Consider the following 21,213-nt stretch of genomic DNA (forward strand, 5'->3'; position numbering starts at 1 on the left):
AGGATGCTATCAGGAAACTTTGAAATTAAAATGTGAGTGTGGCAAGAGGGCAAATTGTATTAATAGAATCGATGACGAGTAAACGAGACTAATTGTCTGGCTTTCGAAAACTTCGGTTTGGCAGTAGAGCGAAACAATATTTCGATGGGGCTCCTTTTTCGGGGCACTCACGCAATTTTTATGAAAAATGGATTTTTCTCTATGTCATTGAAAACAGCAGAAAAGCGAGGTTGTTTATTCACTGTCTTTATTCTACATACCAATGGCGTCCCGGAGCTCCCTGCCTCGTAAACAGACAGGGGCCCCATCGGCCAGAGCTTGACCGTGGCTCAAAAGGACCCTGCACGGGCATTCTACACCTTACCTCAAAACTAAGTGCCACGGCTTCTTACAGGGTGAGTGAGGCGGCTCGGGGCTGGCGATGTCGACAATACCGTCAGCTTAAATACAAACGGTGCCCCGCAGTGGGAACTAATGAACGTACTCAAGGCTCCGTGGAAAGCACATTTTTGAGCAGGACTTTCCAACAGCGCTGCTAATTATGTGTTATCTGGATGCAGAGAGAGTGAGAGACATACATACATACATACATACATACATACATACATACATACATACATACATACATACATACATACATACATACATACATACATACATACATACATACATACATACATACATACATACATACATACAGTTCGTGATATTGAAATAAATTCAAGGCTATTACGTGACTTTGGTTTGACTTTTATTGGAATATTCAAGCTTGCAGCGGCTTTTGTTAAAATATGCGCATAAACAAGCCAGAAAAAAATACACACTTCCTGACTCAACCTACTGTAGCAGATTACAGTAGCATGCTCAGGACACACTTGAACATATAGGAGAATACTTAGTTTTTTTGTTTTCGGAAATCTTTTAATTGAGCATCTCTCGGCAAATTTGCTGACCAATTAAGCACGTGAGTTCGGCAAAAACTTCGAAGACGAAAAAATTCACAATAAATATTTCCCCCTTGGCCTGCGGACATAGAAACATATTTCCAAAAAATTTCCCCGCATTTCCCCGAGGGGAAGAATGTGAAAGTGCGAATGCACGAGTTGAATTTGCGCGGTTCGGTAATGTTCGCGAAAGAGAGATCACACACACACACACAACTGCAAAGAAAGAAAGATGCATTTATTCACAGACACCTATTTGTGTTGTCGTTGTACTTGATTGCTAGAGCGGATCTCAGCTTTGAAATTTCGTGTCAGTACTCCTTTAAGCGGGTGCATTAGCACTTCTCACGCCCGATTCCTGGCCAATCCCCCACGTGGGTATGTGCCATGCACAGACACCTATTTGTGTTGTCGTTGTACTTGATTGCTAGAGCGGATCTCAGCTTTTAAATTTCGTGTCAGTACTCTAGCCCTTCTCACGCCCGATTCCTGGCCAATCCCCCACGTGGGTATGTGCCATGTCAGCGGCCAGGCAGCGCGCGCCCATCTCCCCCCGTTGCCAAGGAAGACGAGGAGCGCGCGCACCCGCAGCTGTTGCTATGTGGACGGACGGCGGTCGCCGGAATTCCGGGTCGCTTATAAAGTGCATTCGCACTTAAAATGAGCCCCACAAAAGTCTGCAGACATTACAGTTCTCTAGCCCCACGCTACGGGAGGAAAATCGTGCTGTGATATTGGTTAGTTCGTCAGATTTTCTCTCCAGAACCCTGAATTAGGAAGATGTATCGTAAGAACAAATATATCATATCCTAATATCCCAAGGCGCTTTGAAGTGTTGGGTTCCTAAATGTTCCTAGTGTACACCTTTGATAAATCTTTGTTTTCTTCTGCAAAAAATGGCCTCTATGGTCATGCTATCACTTTAAAAGGCGCGGCCGCACCTTAAACACACACTTGCAAGTACGTGCGTCACCAAACGCTTTTGTTGTATTGTCTTGTGTCTATGCCCTCTGGGATAAGGCGCGCTGAAAGCACCGCAGAGTTCGGGTTATTCCGATTGTTTTATATCGTGAAGCAGAGAACACAGCTTCTTCACGAAAATTAAGCACCTAGCCATCTTATGGAACTCTGTACATATGTGAGTAATATTGGTTTTGCCGAGTGTAGTAATACTCGCCATAAATATAGAATAAACAATTTTATAAATAAAAAAGGTGCGGCAGCTGTGCAATGAGCCCCAGTGATGGTGATGGTACGATACATACGTCAGAACACGACATCAGGTAACCTGGACATTGACAAACTCTTCATTAGCGCTTTCCCCGCACAAATATCGGCATCCCACGGTTCTGGGACTGGAAATATGGTTAACAGGAGATGCAGGTTTCTGTGTTGTCCCCGTAAAAATATCGCAGGTATATAACATCGCTTAAATCATGTCGTTCTGCGTTAATGCCGGCACCAAGTGGTCAATTTACTTTTCATCTACAAATATATGGCCGTTTTGTGGCACTGCACAGCAACTTAATGCTTGGCACGCCTATTATTGGGTAGTTGGAATTGCAGAACTTGTGACCTAACAGCGCCTATTCTTGAAATAATGGTGGAGAGCACGTGGGAAGACATTGGGTATTGCGATGCCGTTTGACGTGTGTACCTCACAGTAAAATGAATTGTCAATGCTGCAGCTACGCGCAGCAAGAAGTTTAGATTTGCGACAGTTACAACGTTTTGCGAATTTGTTAAGGGCCTTTCTCCACAAATGTGTGCGCTTACATGTTGTTTGATTTTTTTATTTTTGATTGTGACGTTCAACGCGCAGACGCTTCACCCGTGATACGGCTCTAAGTATTGGAAGTTTAATTTTCACCACCTCGGGATATTAACGTGCGCCTAAATCTGAAACCTGCGAGAAATTTCGCTTTTCCCCTCCATCATAAAATCGGCCTGCAAACAAACCGGCGTCCTTCGGCTCAGCCGCACAACGCATTAGCCACTGAACCACGGAGGCGAATTCGATTGATTTCATTTTATTCAATAATTTCACAGTATTCTGCTTGGGGCAGTGGAAAGCCTCCGGGCATGAACGTTGTGTGTTGGAAGTACTTGAGAAAGTGGGTTTTATTATCTTGGTTTAACGATATGCGGCGTTCATGCTATGAAATTTCCACTTTGCCTACGAAGCTTTGATATCAGACATGTGATTGAGGAAAATTTCCGAACGGCATCTTGCTCCGAGCAGACAGAAATGGATTCGTGTAATAAACAGCGGCTCAAAAAGACGATAAGTAACCAACATAGATATCTTAATCAATGCTGAAGAATCTTTCATGCCGTGGTCACGAGTAGACCTCCATGATGTGTGACATGCGAACCAGTTCGCCAGTGTAATTGTGACCACTGTTCCCTCGATGAAAAAACCCGTCGCACTCAGGCGACACCCAACTGACCAAAACTTACACATTCTTAATAAAAAAAAAGTGGGAAGCCGATAGATTGTATACTGTTACGAAGCCAGAGACGACGCAGTTGTCTTCAAGGAAAACTAGTTTTTGGAGCGAACTTGTGCTTCCCTAACAACTCGAAGAATACACAGGCAGCGAAGAAGCAATCGACAAAGTGACGTGCGAAGGCGAGCGTCGACGACTCGAATGCCGCCGTGTCTGCTCTGCAGGCTCTTATCTTTCGGCGCCAGTGTTTGAGGAACCGTCGATTCACATCCAGAACATTGTAGATGAAAGAAGATTAGGCTGGGCTATTCAAAACAAAAGAAACGCCTGTATCATGATTCTAACAGCACTACGGGTTATGACAAATATGAAGTAGTGAGAGGAATCTGAAAAGGTCTAACGGTACCGGCCCTCACCATTTCAAATGCAGTAGTGTGTGTAAAATGGGGGATTCAATCAGGGATAGAGGTAAATCAAAGGGCGGTAGGTCGATTGCTATTAGGAGCACACTGTAAAACAACAAATGAGGCCGTGCTGGGAGACTTGTGACGGCCCTCGTTTGAAGTGAGAGAAGCACAGAGCAAAATATGTTTTGAAGAACAACTTAGAAATATTGATGACCGGCGGCGGGCAGCCCGAGGGTTACGGTATCTTTACACCAAAAGCGTGGAGACACAAAGAAAGAAAAAAGCCACGAGGGGAAGGACAAAATCTATGAATCCTTGAAGCGCGGTAGAAACAACCAATGAAATAAAAAGTAATTTAGTGAATCAGAGACAACGGCTTGGAAAAAGATAACGTACGAAAAGAAGTCCTTAGATATATACAGAAGTAGAAAGCAAGAGACCACGAGCGAAAAGTTCTTTGTTAACACCAAAGGGTGTGCATTGCTTTTTGGAGCCCGGGCGTGTTGCTTGCGGACAAAAATGCTTATCTGCGAGCCGGTTCAAGAAGAGCTGTGCTGTGCGCATGGTGCGGCAGGGAGCCAGAAAATATGCGATATTTTGCAACGGAGTGCAAAGGTGTCCGTCCAGTTATCAATGAGGAACACATCCAGCTTCCGTAAGCCCTTTGTTTTAACGTTAACGGAAAAGTGCATTGAACAGAAGTAGAGGTTAGTAAAAGAAGGTTAGAATGTTGGAGAGAAAAGAGGAAAGAACAAACATAGAAGTGAGGCTAGCACAAACATTGCATAAAGGTGTCCTTTCTTTCTTTGACGAGTTGATTGTACAGTAGCAGTACGACTACGGTCGCTGTGCAACACCACCTCTTTACAAAAAGGAAGCGGCTAAGCTAATCAATCAATCAATCAATCAATCAATCAACCTTTATTTTCGGTGCCCAGGAACAACCCTAGGGTCTTGGTACTGGTACACCATATACAAAACATACATAAAAACAAACTAAAATCAAGACAACACAACACCCAAAACCGTATGCATGAAAGAAACAATAAAGTAAAGATAGTTACAGTAATCTCAGAAAGCAAAACAGCCAAAAAAAGAAAAAAAGAAAAGAAAAGAAACAGGAGACCTAGCGTTGCAAGCCATGACACTCGGACAGCGAAATGTTCAAGGCACGTGAAAAACAGGAAATACTCACTGAACATGACAGAGATAAGTTATACGCATAAAACGAAGGTTTCATAACAAAATGTTCGGAAGTTTCAACTTTGAAAGAAGCTCAGCATTACAAGCACTGGCACTCAAACCTACAGAAATTCAAGCAATGCAAAACCAGGAAATGTGAAAAACAAACAAACAAGAACATGATTTGCCTAAAATAAACACGGCACATAAATTTGCAATGACATAAAGGCACTTAAGCTACAACAGTTTTCAATTCATTAGAGAACAAAGACAAAGAGCTCTGGAATATATCAAGACGATCGGAATATTCATTATATGCACATTGTATTCTGCAGATGCACGAGCGTCGTCTACTTAAAGCATCTGTTCTGAACGTTCGAAATCTTCGGAAAAGTTTGTTCGGCAAGTTGACATTGATAAGTACAACCAAGTCATCACACAAAATATCACCATGAAGAAGTTTATAAAGAAAGATAATGTCAGCTCTCATTCGTCGACACCAAAGGGAAGGGATACTTTTGAGACAAGACATGTTGCCATTTGCGTCTTCTTGTCCATGACGGAAACGGTGCCTAAAGATAGAAAGGAACTTATTTTGAACCCTTTCGATGCGGTCACTATTGGACTTGCAAGTTCCATTCCAAACAACAGAACCGTATTCGAGAAGAGGTAAGCAGAGAGCTGAATACAACTTTAAGAAAGAAAGAGGACTTTTAAACTCTCTAGAATACCTGCAAACAGCACCCAGACATCGAAGAGAGCGTCCGGTAATTTGTGTAACGTGGGAAGAGAAAGTCAGAGAAGAATCAAATAGTACTCCCAAGTCCCGAATTTCGGTCACCCTCGGCAGTGCAGTGCTTGCTATTTTATAGGAGTATTGCAGCTGTTGAGTTTTCCTACTATAAGAAACAACTTTAGTTTTTGAGGGGTTCAAAATTAAGCCATTTTCGGTGCACCAACGATGGAATGACACGATATCAGCCTGAAGAGAATTACAGTTCTGAACTTTACGCACTTCTCTGAAGATTTTCATATCATCAGCATACAACAAAAAAGATGAATTTTGAATGGCAGAAGCAACATCGTTATTGAAAATGGAAAAAAGAAGGGGGCCCAGAACGGAGCCCTGGGGTACACCACTTGTTGCTTTGTATCTAAATGATGTTTGACCGTTAACACTTACATAGCAATATCGCTCCTGGAGATAGCAACGTATAAGACCCACTAAGGAAGCGTGAACATCTAACAGAATGAGCTTGGCAAGCAATAACGAGTGGTTGACTACATCAAAGGCCTTGCTCATGTCACAGTAGACCGCATCAAGCTGGCTTCTACCAACGAATAATAATAATTCGCTATATAATAATAATATAATAATAATAATAATAATCAATCAATCAATCAATCAACCTTTATTTTTGGTGCCCAGGAACAACCCTAGGGTCTTGGTACTGGTACACTATATACAAGCATTCATAAAAAGAAACTAAAATCAAGACAACACAACACCGTTAACCATATGTATGAAAGAAACAATAAGGTGAAAATAGTTACAAAGATCCCAGAAAGCAAAACAGCAAAAAAAAAGGAAGCCTAGTGTTAGAAGCCATGACACGCGGCCAGCAAGACGTTGAAGGCACGTGAAAAATTGAAAATACACAAGCAAATACTCAATGAACATGACGGAGATAGATTATACACATAAAATAAAGGTTTCGTAACAAAATGTTAGGAAGTTTCAAAATGGAAAAACGAAGTTCAGCGTTACAAGCACTGACACTTAAACCGACAGAAATTCAAGCGACACAAAATTAGGAAAAGTGAAAAACAAACAAGCAAGATGATGATTTGCATAAAATAAATACGGAACAGAAATACGGCACATAAATGATATAAAGGCACTTAAGCTACAACAACAGTTTTCAAATCATTAGAGAACAAAGACAAAGAGCTCTGGAATATATCAAGACGATCGGAATATTCATAATAATAATAATATTATTAATATTAATAATAATGATAATAATAGTATATTCACCAGTAAGGACCCGATGCAGCCTTGCTGCCCCGCAAATGCTGGAACACGCATGCGCCGACTTCTACCCGCCGCATCAACTGGCACGGGGGCCGGTGGTGGCTCCTTCATGCGTGACGGGCGGCGTTCCTGCTTTCCTGCTCGAAATTCGAGATCGACATGGCAGACAGAAGCGTTCCACGGCTCCCTTAGTAGAGCTATACACAGGGGAGCTATACACAGGATTTGCCTGAGCAGTTCGTTTAGGGGCAGAGGCAGTACTTTCTTCGTCTCAGGAAGCCAACGCGTCATCGTCGAACGTAGGATAGGATGGCCCTACTCTGGCGTGATCACGCAGCGCGTCGCCCTAAATGTTATAAAACATTTTCCCTTGGAACAGAAAAAGCGCCCGAGGCGTTACACAGCCAGGGCCTGAAGTTGGTATTAGCGGGTAGTGGCCGTCCATGTGAGTACAGGACAGATTCAAACGTCTAATAATGCAACAGAACGAGTAACATACAAACAGCGATTCGAAGTATGCTGACGGACAAAACTGCGAAAACATTGACGACCAAGCGAGTATCTGTGGGCGCCCGCCGCGGTGGCTCAGTGGCTAAGGCGTTGCGCTGCTGAGCACGAGGTCGCGGGTTCGATTCCCGGCCGCGGCGGCCGCTTTTCTGATGGAGGCGAAAAGCAAAAACGCCCGTGTGTACGAGATTTCGGCGCACGTTAAAGATCCCCAGGTGGTATAAATTAATCCGGAGCCCTCCACTACGGCGCGCCTCATCGCCTGCGTTGGGTCGGTGCGTAAAACCCTACAATCAGATCAGATCAGAGTTTCTGTGGGCGTCAGTAAAAGAGTTTCCGGTGAAATAGACACGCCTCAACACGAAAATAATGTGTTGACGGTGGATGTGTATGCGGAAGAAGACGAAGAGAAACCAATAAGATAGTGTTTGTGCCTTTGTGCATCGGTACTCAGGCTTTTTTTAGTGTTGAAGTTTGCTGTTCAGCACAAGGAAAACTATATCTAGAGATTCACTCTGCATACCCCAAGAAATCTGATATCGGGCCATGATGTGGACCTTGTATCCACGCCATTAAATCTGGCGCATTTTCTTGGGCGCAGGGCAGAGCGGCTCCACACTATGCGCTGCGCTGAATCTGCTCAACAGAAGCGCGGGATATTCGCCATCAGATAGTTTTCGGAATAAAACAGCGCGTGATTTTTTTTTGTAGTGGAATCGTTGCGGGTCCTGTCATAAAGCGCGGATTGCTTTATTCTCCGCTACCTTGCCTTGTGCCCACGACACCACGAACCTATTTGTGAAATGCGAAAGCTGAGTTGTGGTCGTCGTCAGAAATTTCTGAAGAGATCTGTCGTGTAAAGCGTCACGAACAACAATCTCGACCGCTAGAGCCCACAACGACGTCTGTATATTGGCCGAAGCCTTATAAAACAACTAACGACTCAGTCACTTTTGCTAGTCCAGATGTTTAAGCAATAGACTATTTAGTGCGGAAGCACTAGATACGCCGAACACCGCAATACATCGGTGCCAACACTCTTAAGACTACCACAGGGTTGCACACCAACGCAACAGAACATACCCGAGAGCTGAATTGGTAGACTATTTGCAAGCAGACACTTCATCTGCATTCGCACAATACGTGATATTTGGTGCGCTCACACGCATTGAATTTAAGCAACATTGTTCGCGAAACAAAAGGTAAAAAGAAATGCTAACTTCGCCTTTCCCATACCTATGGTCCACCCTCGTATCGAACTTGTACTTCTCGTTATGTGAAACTGATATATTGCCCAACGTTTCTCAAAACGAATCTTACGAATGTTGGTCCTTGTATTTGCCTTCAGGGAGCTCCAGGCGGCATTAAAAAAGTGCTATGAAGCCTGTGCTTCGAATGCACAAAACAGAACAACCACCTGACATCGTTCGGTTGTCTAACATAAGCGTCACGTAAATAAGAGAACCACCTCCAGTAACAACTTGTTTTTTTTCCTACTCCCAAAAAATGTCCTCCTGGCTTGGGTCTTTGTTCGTCTAGCATGATGATATATTACTAATAGAATATCCTAGGTGTTAATGTTTTTTTCAGGCTCATGCCTTCATTCCAAAGAAAAGGAAGAAGAAGCAGTTTCAGGGAACACAGCAACCGAGCAACGTTCATCTGGAAATTTTGTGCTGCAGGGCTTCCGACCAACATGATTGTGGTGAGTTGTTCTACCGCTTGATATTTTTGCGAAGCAATTGCGAGTCGCCCAACAGTACCGCGAGTGACTGCCCACACAGGGTTAGAACTAAAGAGCGCGTTGTGCTGCGGAGCTCAAGGACGCGGTGTCAATTTCCAGCCGCGGTGATGGCTTTTATGATGATGGCGAAAAGCGAAAACGTACGTGTGTTCAAGATTTCGGCGCACGTAATGATCCTCAGGTGGTCAAAACTAACCCAGATCCCTCCAGTATACGGCGCACCTCATCGCTTCTGTGCCGTTGGCGGGTTTAAACCTCATCATCAAACCTAAGGAGCATCCTCATTTAATGAAATTATGAAAGGCTTTTTCACAGAGCCTATTCTTCTTAAGAATTTCTGCCATTCCAATCTACGAACATGATGGCCTCAAACGAACCAAAAGATGACAATATTACTAGGAAATGTGAATATATTTTCCATTGTTCCTTTCCCAATCAGGCTTCTACAATTACAGTGATAGTCAATGCGTACAGAAAGAGCGGAAGCTTCTATCACTTTAATATCCATGGACTGTGCGGGATTGGAGCAGATATTCACTCTTCATTTCTTACACTTGAGCCGCTTATCTATGTGATTCCATGTCACGTCGCATTCCCGTTTTGGGTTTGTCTCTATAGCGGTGTTATGTGTTATTTGCCTCCACGGGGCTGCGGCCGACGCTCTGTCGCGGACGCCTGGTAAAAAACCAAGTCTTGGGTTGCCCTTAACTTGAGCTTGGCGTCCCTCCTCGTCAGACACTGTTCATTGTAGATGGCAATACAAGTGTGCAGCCGATGTTACAATAATCGCAAAAATACGAAGGCAAATAAAAACCATCCAATCTCTTTTAAGCAAGCGATCGCCAGAAGGTTCGCGGCAAGCGACGCGGGTGCGTTGGCCCACCGTCAAACGCCTTCACTCCACAAGACTGCTATTGAACTCAATCATGGAACAGCTGGACGTACGACGAGAAACAGACTTCGCCACATATACACCTGAAAGCCACGTGTATACTTACGTATAACACCTCAAGCTCCATCTCATCGAGTACCTGTGAATCGTCCCCGGATGAAAAACAACTTTCCTGTTTGTAACATCTAAGTGCGCCAACACGGATAATATAAAAATCCAATATAGCAAAACACCATTATAACAACACCGACCATATCAGCGGCTTTGTTTGTGGTTATCTCTTCAGGGGTTCGTGGAGTCTCGTCTCGCGCGGTGTAGTAACCGTCCAGCTTGATTGGCTATGGAGCCAATGTTTTGGCTGGCGCCTGCACCTCTAAGCACGCGCACATCACCGGCTGATACGTTATGCGTGCATTTTAAGGGGTGCGGCTTGCACACCGAGGCAGGCTTCACGCGCTCAGCCGTGACGTGCTTGTTGGGCTGATGCCAGTCTTACAAAAAGGGAAAGCCATTCTGCAGTGTTTATTGTCAGAGGTCGAGAGCGTCGCTAAGCCGTGAGCGGTGGTCCAAACGCAGCGTTCTGAACTCAATCGTGTGCCTCCCGCAGTCCCTGTGCATGCGAACGTACCACTTCGTTCTCGGTGCCTCTGTCCTGATCACCGTGTTGGCGGTAAATTGCAAATCCTCAGCATGCAGATTTAAACGTGGATGTCTCAAGGCCCCATTCGGTCAGACTTTTGTCTTTCGCAATCAGTTTAGGTTGGTATGCCACACAGACAGTAAGATGAATACGACCCGGGATATCAATGGAGGGCCGCATGTTTGCCCACCAGAATACAACCGTAGCCCATCCATGTTTTGTTCACATAATTATCTAGGGGTTATGACGGATCTAAAATTACAAACAAAAGCTTTTAAAAAGCTTTTTGTTTTGTGCACTCCTTTTATTGCGCCCAGCTTCCGTGGTCATCCCAATTAAGAAAGTGCAAGGAATCGGACTTTTTTTTTCTCAGAGTTTTGGAAGCAACGGTAGTGTAGCGTTCCCGATAGGAGCAGCGCTGTCGTTCGTTCCAAGTATTTCAAACATATATCCTCAAGCGTCACTGGTAATATTCTGCTCTCACAGCTAAAACTGCATTTCCTTATTCTCGTTAAAATTGCGTCCATTGGCAGTTTGAAACATGCGCTCGTTTCTCTCAACAACTCCGTATTTTTAAACGCGCAAATATTCGCTGAATAACATAGTACTTAAGAGTGGTTCAGGGTAGCACAAATAGTAAAAAACTACTTTATTCCTGTCACCTGAACTGGCCTTATTACAGACAATAGTAAATATACTTTAGGACAAATTATTTTTTTCACAAATAGCCAATATGCGCCCTCATTTTTTGGGCACTGTGTCTTACGCACCTCTTGTTATTTTTAGATGCGAAAGCCTTACTTGCCCCGCGAGTGCAGGATTCATGCTCAAGAACCTCTAGTTCTCAAAGAGGCCACCATGTGGCGCAGTGGAAGGAAGTCCTCCTTTCCCGTCTATTTTCCCTCTTCTCCATTTGCGGGGCGTCGCGGTGTTGGACTGGTTTGACTGTCAATTGCGACGGCGCGGTCTACTCCTGCTTCTCAAGTTAAGTGGTTGTCTTTGCGCGGTCGCTTCGATCGGGTTCTGCCGCGACAACTATTGCAGGATGTCAGGCGGTTGCCCTCTGCAATGGGATTTCGGTGAAACTTGGAAAGGCCGTCCGCTGCTCAGACGACGACTAAATAATCAACTTACCGTAGTGTTCCGAAAGAACTCCCTCCCCATAACATCACCAATTCCTCTTTCGGGAACAGGCGATGTTTATGTTTATGAGCTGACTTCTAGTGCAACAAACTAATGCCAAATATATTAATAGTTAAAAAGCAGCCGGTGTTAACCGTATATGCGCTGCATGTAAAAAAAGAAAATAAGTGGTACTTGATTACCCCACGGAGAAGTTATTTTACGCATCATGGTGGTGCTTTATATGAAGAGTTAAAAATATTCGGCATTCGTCATTTCGAGGTGGGCGTGGGGAGAGAGAGAGAGACCAACTTTATTAAAGTGCCGGCAGCTCGGTGAGATCCCCTCGCGCGGGGGCCTTTCCGCGACGCGGCCGTGATGTCTTCTCCACTTCTTGTCCCTCTAATTTGGCTCCGGCCTCGCTACTCCCGTCGGCCGGCTTCGCCTGCCCCTTTGTTGGGGCGGTAACCTTTCGTCGGTTTCGCTTGGTCGTTGCCTTTCGAGAGCCGCCGAGATCTGCTGGACGGCCTTGGTCTGTTGTTCCTGGTCGTAGCTTCCCACTGCGGCCTCGAGATGCGGCGGGATCATAGTCTCTGTCGACGCTTCGCGTGGGTTTTTGGCACAGTCCCAGAGGATGTGAGCCGCGGTGGCTCTCTCCTTCTGGCACACTCGGCACAAGTCACTCTCGTACACGCTCGGACACACGTGCCTCATCAGCACCGGGGTGAGGAGGGACCCCGTCTGCAGTTGCCGGTATATCACCGCTTCCTCTCGAGTCAAACCCGGGTGGGGTGGCGGTACCTTTCGTCTGCTCAGTCTATACCACTTCACGATCTCGGTGTATGTGGTCATGCTGTCCTTGGTCTCCCTCCACCACTACGACTGGTCGGCTTCTGCCGCAGCGGCGCGGTTGGTTAGTCCTCGCGCCACCGCGTTTGCCGTCTCGTTATGGTTGGTGTTGCCCCGGTCCGACACATCGATGCCCACGTGTGCCGGGAACCACTTGATGGCCACGCACCTCCTCTCACCGGCGAGGTCGACCGTGCGTAGTACTAGTGCGGCCTCCCTGCACACTCTCCCTCTGACGTAGTTCCGCACCGCCGTTCTTGAGTCGCACAGTACCGTCGTGCACGCACGGTCGGCGATGGCCACGGCGATGGCCACCTCCTCAGCCCGGTGCGCCTTCTGGGTTCTCACGCTCGCTGCCGTTATCGTTTCGCCAGTCGACGCCCTGACGACCGCTGCGGCGTAGGCCCTCTCGCTCTCCTGGTACTCCGCCGCGTCCACGTACATGGCTCCTTCGTCTCTGGTGTGGAGGTCCACGAGCGCCTTGGCCCTCGCCACCCTTCGCTCCTTGTTGAACTCGGGGTTCATGTTCTTCGGTAACGGGCATACCTGTAACTGTCTGCCTGTGGCTTCTGGCACTGGTACCTTTTCGTTTTCGGCTCCCTCCTCCATCGGTGTCAGACGGAGGTCGTGCAGTATCTGTCTGCCCGTTCTCGTTTCCGAGAGCCTCGAGATCTGGCCGGTCCTCTGCGCCTCCGCGATCTCCTCCAGGTTGTTGTTCACCCCCAGGGCCAGAAACTTCTCGGTGCTCGTGCAGTCGAGGAGTCCGAGTGCCGCCTTGTACGCCTTGCGTATGAGCGCGTTGATCTTGTTTCGTTCGCACTGCCTCCAGTTGTGGAACGCTGCGACGTACGTGATGTGGCTTATGGCGAAAGACTGCACCAGTAGGGTGAGGCTCTCCTCCTTCATGCCTGCCTTTGTGTTTGACACCCTTCTGATGAGCCGTGTGGCCGCGGTGACTTTAGCCGCGAGGCGGTTCACCGTCTCGCCGTTCACGCGCTTGCGCTCTATCAACATACCTAGCACTCGGATCCTCTCGACCTCCGGGATCGCGTGGCCACCGCTCGTTCTGACCTTGATCTTCTCCTGTTCTTTCGGCGTCTCTTCGTCCCCTCTCTTTTTCCTGGTCGTTCTCTTCAGAGGGATCACCAGCAGTTCGGACTTGCTCGGGGAGCATACGAGTCCGGACCCGTCCAGTTGCTCCTCGATGGCATCCACTGCTTCTTGCAGCGTGCTCTCTATTTGTCCGTCGCTTCCTCCCGGGACCCACAGCCTTATATCGTCGGCGTAGATGGTGTGTCGGACCCTTTGCCACTCGCGAGAGTCGTTCGGCCACCCCGATCATCACTAGGTTGAAGAGCAGCGGCGAGATGACCGAGCCTTGGGGGGTCCCGACACTGCCGAGCTTCTTCTCAAGGAGCTTCAGGTCACTGGAGTTGACCTCGGTGGTCCGCTCCGTCAGGAAGTCCCTGATATATTCGTACGTTCTCTTCCCCATCTTAAGTCGTGATACCTGGGTCAGGATCGCCGACTTTGTCGAAGGCGCTTTGCAAGTCCAGGCCCAGGATCGCCCGGTTGTCTCTCTTGTTAGCGTCGTCGTCTAGGATCTTGTTCTTCAGCCGTATCATGGCGTCCTGCGTCCCGAGCTTGTTCCGAAACCCTATCACGGTGTTCGGGTACACCTCCGCTTCCTCCAGGTACCTTTGCCATATAAATCCTAGGTTGTAGTAACCAAGGCTTACGCATGTGGATGTCGAATTGGCACACGGATATACCGTGATTTGAAACAATGAATTCAACTCATTGATAATCTACTATTGACAATAAAATAAACGCCAAGTATCTTAACCCGATAATAAAGCAAAGGTTGGTGCTCTGACAATGGAAACAAGTGCTTTAAAGTTCAGTGTTGATTCATGGAAGATAGTGCCATCCCAGCGTATCTCAGACTTTAAACGTCGGGCTACTCAGCGCGTTTAAGTTGCAGTAGCCGTTTAGAGCAGCGAACAACATAAGTATTTCTGAGTAGGCGATGTTACCGCATGTTAGAGACCCCAGGCGGGTTGAATGATCTGCAGGAACCTCCTGCCCCCCCCCCCCCCCCCCCCCGCACACACGCACACTTCTGTGCGCCCTGCGGCCCTTGCGCAGCTTCGGTGCGTAAACTCTGATTAGAGTACACTTCGGGCGTTTCTATGCATTAAGCTAAAGCGGCAGCCGTTGTATGGTCACGTCTCTTTCTCCATAAGTGAATAAACTTTCGTAATCTGACAAAAACGTGCAGTACCGGTTCCAAATGTTTTTTTTGTAGAAACGTATAACGGGTATAAAAAAATCGCCACATAATGGAACACGGGCCTAGAAGTCAGGGCCTATCGGGGCAGCACGTTTCGCGCGGCAGAAATTCGGTCAAGCACATACTGGCGCACAAACATTCCGGTGAACGAATTTTTGCGCTTAGCTGTTCGAACCCTTCAGTATATTTGATTTTCGCGTATCGTGATTCTAATGATGCTATCTTTCAAATGTTTACCTTCCTAATAATTTGACCTCTTTCTTTTGTTTTATACCTTCCTCAGGTGGTACTGGCATTATAGAGTCAAACACGCATATATCGAAAGGGGATCGCAAAATACTTCGTTATATCAATATTTCAAACTAGAAAATATGCCTGTCCGAAGATCATCAGACACCTCTTCACACCTCTGAGAGCTCTCCGAGATTGTGACAAGCGGTAGCTTACCGGTTTTTCCTTCACAGCTCCGAATATTCGCACCGCAGCGCAATTTATTTAACATGAAAAAAGTTCCTAAGACTCGCGTGCTTCTGCTGTGTCATATTCGCACAGCAACGCTGTCAAGCTTACGAACGCCGTCCGAATGACAAACTCGGACGTTGTACACTGTACCCCAACAGTGGCGAATCTCGACACTGACGCACGTTCGGCTGCAGTAAGCCGTTGGGAATGTTTTCGGGGCCACTAGTAAGTTACGCTTCTTCGGCAGCGGTGATTTCCGCCACAGCCAGTACGTCGTCGTGTTCCGGTGTGTAATACAAAACGGCACATGTTAGCTGACAGCTCTCAAAATTCACTTTCGAGGAACTCTCGGGGAACTTGTTGATTTTTGTAGTGATTTCCTTCTTTCCATGAATAAATTCTATTATGTTCGCTATTCACCTCAATAAAACTCAATTGGGAATTCAGAGCAGTGGGTGTCTTTCTTTCTGTGGTATAGTTTTTAGCGCTGTTTTTTATAAGGAGAATACCTTTAAAACTTCAGATTTGCTGATGACGTTGCCTTGCTAAGTAACTCGGTGGGCGAATTGCGAAGCATCATTACCGCACTGGACAAGCACAGCAGAATTGCGAGCTTGAAAAATAATATGCAGAAATTTAAAGTAATGCTCAATAGCCTCGGGAGGGCATGGCGGTTTCAGACAGGTGGCGAGGGAGTTGAAGTGGTAAGCTATTATATCTATTTAGGCCAAGTAGTGACCCCGGATCACAACCATGAGGCATAGAGAATTACAAGGACAAGAATGAGGTGGAGTGCATCTGGCAGGCATTCTCAGATAATGAATGGCAGCCTACCATTGTCCCTGAAGAAGAAAGTGTATCACAGCTGCATCTTACCGGTACTCACCTACGGGACAGAAATTTGGAGGCTCCCTAAAAGTATTTAACTTAACTTCAGAATGACTCAGCGAGAAATGGAGCCGAAGATGATTGGTGCAGTGTTAAGGGACAAGAAGAGAGCCTAGTTGGTCAGGGAACAATCGCGTGTTAAGGGCATTAGAACTGATATTAAGAAGGAGAAATGGGCACAGGCAGGCCATGTAATTTGAACTCAAGTTAACCGTTGGTTATTGAGGGTAACAGAGTGGACCCCCAGAGAACCCAAGCGTGGCAGGGGGCGGAAGAAAGTTAGGTGGGCAGATGAGATCAAGTTTGTGGGGATACATTGGTCGCAGTTAGCACAAGACTGGGGTAATTGGAGATCTATTGGAGAGGCATTTGCCCTGCAGTGGGCGTAGATAGGCTGATGTGGTGATGATAAACTCGCACCGCTACACATCGGTCCCCCCCCTCCCCCCCCCCCCACGCTAGCCACCTCTGATGATCCCTCAAGCACGCAGAAAAAAGATGCCATACACCGAGCGCCTCCGGTCGGTTTTCTCTACTTTTTTATTGCTTTTGGCTCCTAATCCTACCCCGCGTTCTCGCTGCTCAGCCGCTGCCCGTCATGTTAGCCCGCCTGTAGCAGGTGGGACCATCGTAGCTAGGCCACACCTCATCCACCTCAGCGAAATCGGCACCTCCCGCGAAAAGTCATCGTCATCGAATCAATCCCGTCAGGTGAAGCGAACTTGCAGGGGCACATGCGGCACAGTGTTCGATGTATCGAATGTGCTCGTCATCGGGAGTCAGTTACACGCGTACAACAGCGCTATACTTTTGCATGGTATTACGAAGGGCAGGTTCAGACTGTTCGATATAAGCAATATTTCGATGTATCCGTGTTTGCTACATTCGTGGCCTTTCAAAGTTTACATTTACAATTTTAACATATCGTTTTTCTTTTCAACTGTTACTGGTTCTTATGAGACCAACTGATTTCATTATTTGTCGCCGATTTTATACTGTGTATTTTTTGGTAGCCTGTGCTCTAGATTCGGTTTCTTTTCTAGGGATGAGCGAGGGTTCAAGAAGCACAAAAAAGATCAGCTTCTTGCCACGCAGCGTGAAGTCCCATGATAAACTGGTGAAGGTTATCATGTTTTGCGTGCACCACGTACCCGTGGCATATTCCGCTCCACTTCAACAAATGCGTGCACATACGAAAGAAAACTATGAATAAAAGCACACATTGGGTTATAAATGCTACACAACTTGAACTTTATATATAATATATCGATAAACAAGGCATGTTCGATTTTCGGGGAGGGAGGCGGGTGACCACAACTTTATGTAAAGTTTTTGCGTGAATCACGGTGGCTTCGTTTCCACCTTAAGCAGCGTAATTGGCACTAGATTTTAATACAACGAAATAGAAATATTGGATGTGGATGTAGCTTGAAATTAGTTGTGCTTGGCAGGGTACCCATGTGCATGAAGCAATTGTCTGGTGAACCATGCTTCGAGTGCATTTAGCTTCACATAACGAGTTTGTATGGGAACAACTTCTTTAAAGGGACACTGAAGTGATATGTAAACATTGCGGGATTACTAGCGCAAATTGTAGTCCGGAGTCCCCAGGCCATGTTTCGACCACTCTGGGCGCGTTTACGCGATTTTATTTAGTAGAAAAATTTATTCGAAAATGCTGTCCTCCTCTCTTTACGCTCGCCCATTTTCTGTGGCGTTTTCGTGTGACGTCGGGAGGAGCCGAGCTCGCAATTGGCTGCGCTACTGCACGGCTCCCCGGCCTCTGCAGCTTCAGACAGAGTCAGTCGGCCCAGCGTTTCGTCCGCCGGCCATCGACGGGTCGTCGCAATTCGTTCGCTCAGTTGAAACGAAGCCAGGACACGTTTGTGAATGGAAGAATGTGCCTTTCTTTACTTGGTTAGTTTGTACACTGTATCTAGCTCCAAGTCAAGGTCGCTTCACACAAGCGCTGCACAAGCGCACATGCGACGCTTCGCTGACTGGTACGCCAGTAGGAAAATATAAGGCCACTTGAAGGCGGGAGAAGAGTCAGCGAAGTCAATATGGGTACTGAGGAAATAAAATTAACTGATATTTCTACTGTACAGCGTAAAAGTAGGGTGCGGGAAGCACTTTTTTGCACTGGGCGAACACGCATAGCGGCTAGCAGCACGACTACGCATCTGCGAACGCTTTTCCGTCTAAGAAATGCAATTGCTAGACGTGAGATATTGTGGAAACTTGGGGCATCCTTGCTGCACGAGTGCAAAACAAGAAATAGTCACCGAAGCTGCTTGGAACGCTAAAACTAAATAAAAATGCAAAGTGGTTATACATTATATACGATATATTTCCAAGGTAGGCAGGCTCTCCTGTGGCCGAGTGGTTTGGAGCGCTGGTTATGTCAGCGCAAGTATTTTGCAAGTCAGAAGTTCGAATCCCCATGGGTACGTGCTTTTTTGTTTTTATAAGTTAACTTTTTCGTTTTCCGTCGATGTTTTCTATGCTGAGTTCACCTTCTTTTGGGCCGCAACGTTCATTGCTCCACGAACTAGTTACAGAACGCGCGCAGGCTGGCACTGGCGCGCTAGCGAGTTCTCGTTGGCGTGCTGTTGCCATAAGCACCGACTGCTTGCGGGCAGTGGGCACAGGCCAGAATCAACAGACCCTTGGCCTGGTGCGAACACGCTTTTTACGATACAGGCATGAGTGAGGCAAGCTCCAAATATAGGGGAAAAGCGCATGACATTTGAGAGTCTGCGGGGACGCGGAGGGCGTTCATGCACTGCGTAGACCTCGGCCAGTGAATGCTACGATTCCAAGCCGTCCTGGGAGGCTTATCTTATGCATTTTACAGCCGACAACATGGCAGAAGCGGGGTACGATGATTACTGAGATATTGAGAATGCCCATCCAACAACACCATTGGTTGTGTTTTACAGAACCGAAACCGAAACTTGTTTGATTGATAACCTTGGGCATCGTCCAATCACGGTGCCCCCTCCTCCCAACGTCACAGTCTTAGTTGGTGCGGCCGCCGCAAACCGCGCATGGTAGTTTTTCTTCTTTCGCGCTTTGTAAAATAATTACCGATTTGTCAACCGGATAAACGATGAAAAGTGTGCTAATTTGAGCCAGTCTACGCAGTGCAAGCAAAAACGAGAGCTTGACAAATTCACTTCAGTGTCCCTTTAAAGACGTGCCGTTAAATTCAATTTACCGCTGTGCTCACTAACACGCTACACTTCTTGTTACAAGCCGCCTTTTGTTTCGTGGGGCTGTAGAGGATGTCGGCCACGACGAGAGAGGGCACCACATGTCCCCGATCTCAAAACTGGCATCACGCTCTGGACAAAAAGTGCCCAGTAACATTCTTGTGTAAAATCAATCAGGAATATTTTGTGGTATCTTGAAGTTAGCATACCATAGTACCTCTCTATTGTACATACACCTCTCTCTCATAATACGCTGTAGATGTAATTTCCTTGTCCTCGAGCCTGCCGGAATGCCTCGTCGATTTCACACTTCCCAAGTCGATGCGCCCGACTCCAGCTTCAAACACGCGGTCGCTTTATCTGATGCGTCACCTTTTCCGGCTGGCGGTGTAATGAATTACTTGCACAAATATTTGACGAGCACAGTTGATAACCACGGCTGAACCTGACGGCTAGCACCCATGGGAAGCAGCTCAATAAGCCTAATAGGACTATGTGGTTAAAATCCCTCGCAGCTCATAAGTGTCCTGAGTTTCTCGCATGTTAACATAATGGTGCCTCAGCTTGAAATACTTTATTTCTAGATCAAGTCTGTCTCCACAGTGGCCATTAGACTAAAAGAATACATATTTGTGACTTCTGCACTCCGGGCTCTAAATTGTATTCGGTCTGGCAAGCAATAAAAGCGACGTCTGAAACGTGAAAACAGACATTCGCGCAAAATATGGCCGTGCCGCATTTCATAAGCATTGCAAGGGAAACTCATCGGGCTTTCCCATTCAGAGATTCTGAGCAAACAAGTGAACCAAGAATTTTCGCAGCTTTAACAGCTTATATCTCACACTTAAAAACCTTGATGCTGAGAAGTTGTGCTCAAACATTTTATCCACTCTGCAGGACGCGCTACTTGCTCTATGATTGCCTTGACGATGAGATAACTCTACGAGGTTACTATTTCTGTCCGATAGATATAGCCAGTATAGTTTAGAACGACATGTTCGTGCTATCTTACGCCGCAATTTTTCATATTGCTGTCTGTCCTTCATGCAGGTGCCGGTTTTTGTGACTGTCCTCCCGAAAAAATGGCTTCGAATCATCGCGTCATTCTGCGTGGTGAGTTGACTGTGTGTTTGATTACTTCCTCTTAGGCGAGTATCTTCTCTCAGGCCAGAAAGCAGCGTGGTAGTTTTGCCTGTTTGAAAAAGGCTAATCTTTTAAGGTGTATGGCGATAGTGAATTGTTCGCGTTCCTGTTTAGGGCGTATTGACTAACCACATGCCTCCTTATTTCGGTACATATTGTGCGAAAACGCACACTGCCCCGCTTCCCTCTTTGCTGTTGTCTACGCGTGCCGAACAGAGTTATTGCGAGTAAAAACCTGTTGAGGCTGATGAAAGAAGGTGACTTCGATTTCCAAGCGCTATCTTTGGCTTTACAAAAAACACTCTTGTAATTAGGTGCTCTAAAAAAGAATCGCCGTACAACGTTCAATACGTCGTGCCTTCAGCTGCGATGTCTGTCGGGGCGTGTAGGTTGACTCGGCATTCAGTCAAGAGAACACGCGTGTTTTTATGTATAGCCAA

At 46.5% G+C, this 21,213-nt stretch overlaps 1 protein-coding gene across 2 annotated transcripts in view; it reads left to right on the forward strand.

Annotated features, from left to right (window-relative positions):
- Window positions 1–2,010: 2,010 nt before the first annotated feature.
- The window catches only part of LOC144167307 (uncharacterized), a 41,272-nt gene continuing 22,069 nt past the window's right edge, over window positions 2,011–21,213 (forward strand). Inside the window, exons 1-2 of one of the 2 annotated variants that reach the window (XM_077696610.1) lie at window positions 2,011–2,082; window positions 20,681–20,743. In XM_077696610.1, the coding sequence (XP_077552736.1) occupies window positions 2,065–2,082; window positions 20,681–20,743 (81 nt within the window). In that variant the 5' untranslated portion in view covers window positions 2,011–2,064. Of the gene's footprint in view, window positions 2,083–9,060; window positions 9,231–20,680; window positions 20,744–21,213 lie in introns of those variants that run through there. The other variant, XM_077696609.1, reaches the window with a different exon arrangement.

This window comes from Haemaphysalis longicornis, unplaced genomic scaffold (genome assembly GCF_048455015.1).
Source record: "Haemaphysalis longicornis isolate Haplotype H1 unplaced genomic scaffold, Haemaphysalis longicornis Haplotype H1 scaffold_2, whole genome shotgun sequence".
NCBI classification, from domain to species: Eukaryota; Metazoa; Arthropoda; class Arachnida; order Ixodida; family Ixodidae; genus Haemaphysalis; species Haemaphysalis longicornis.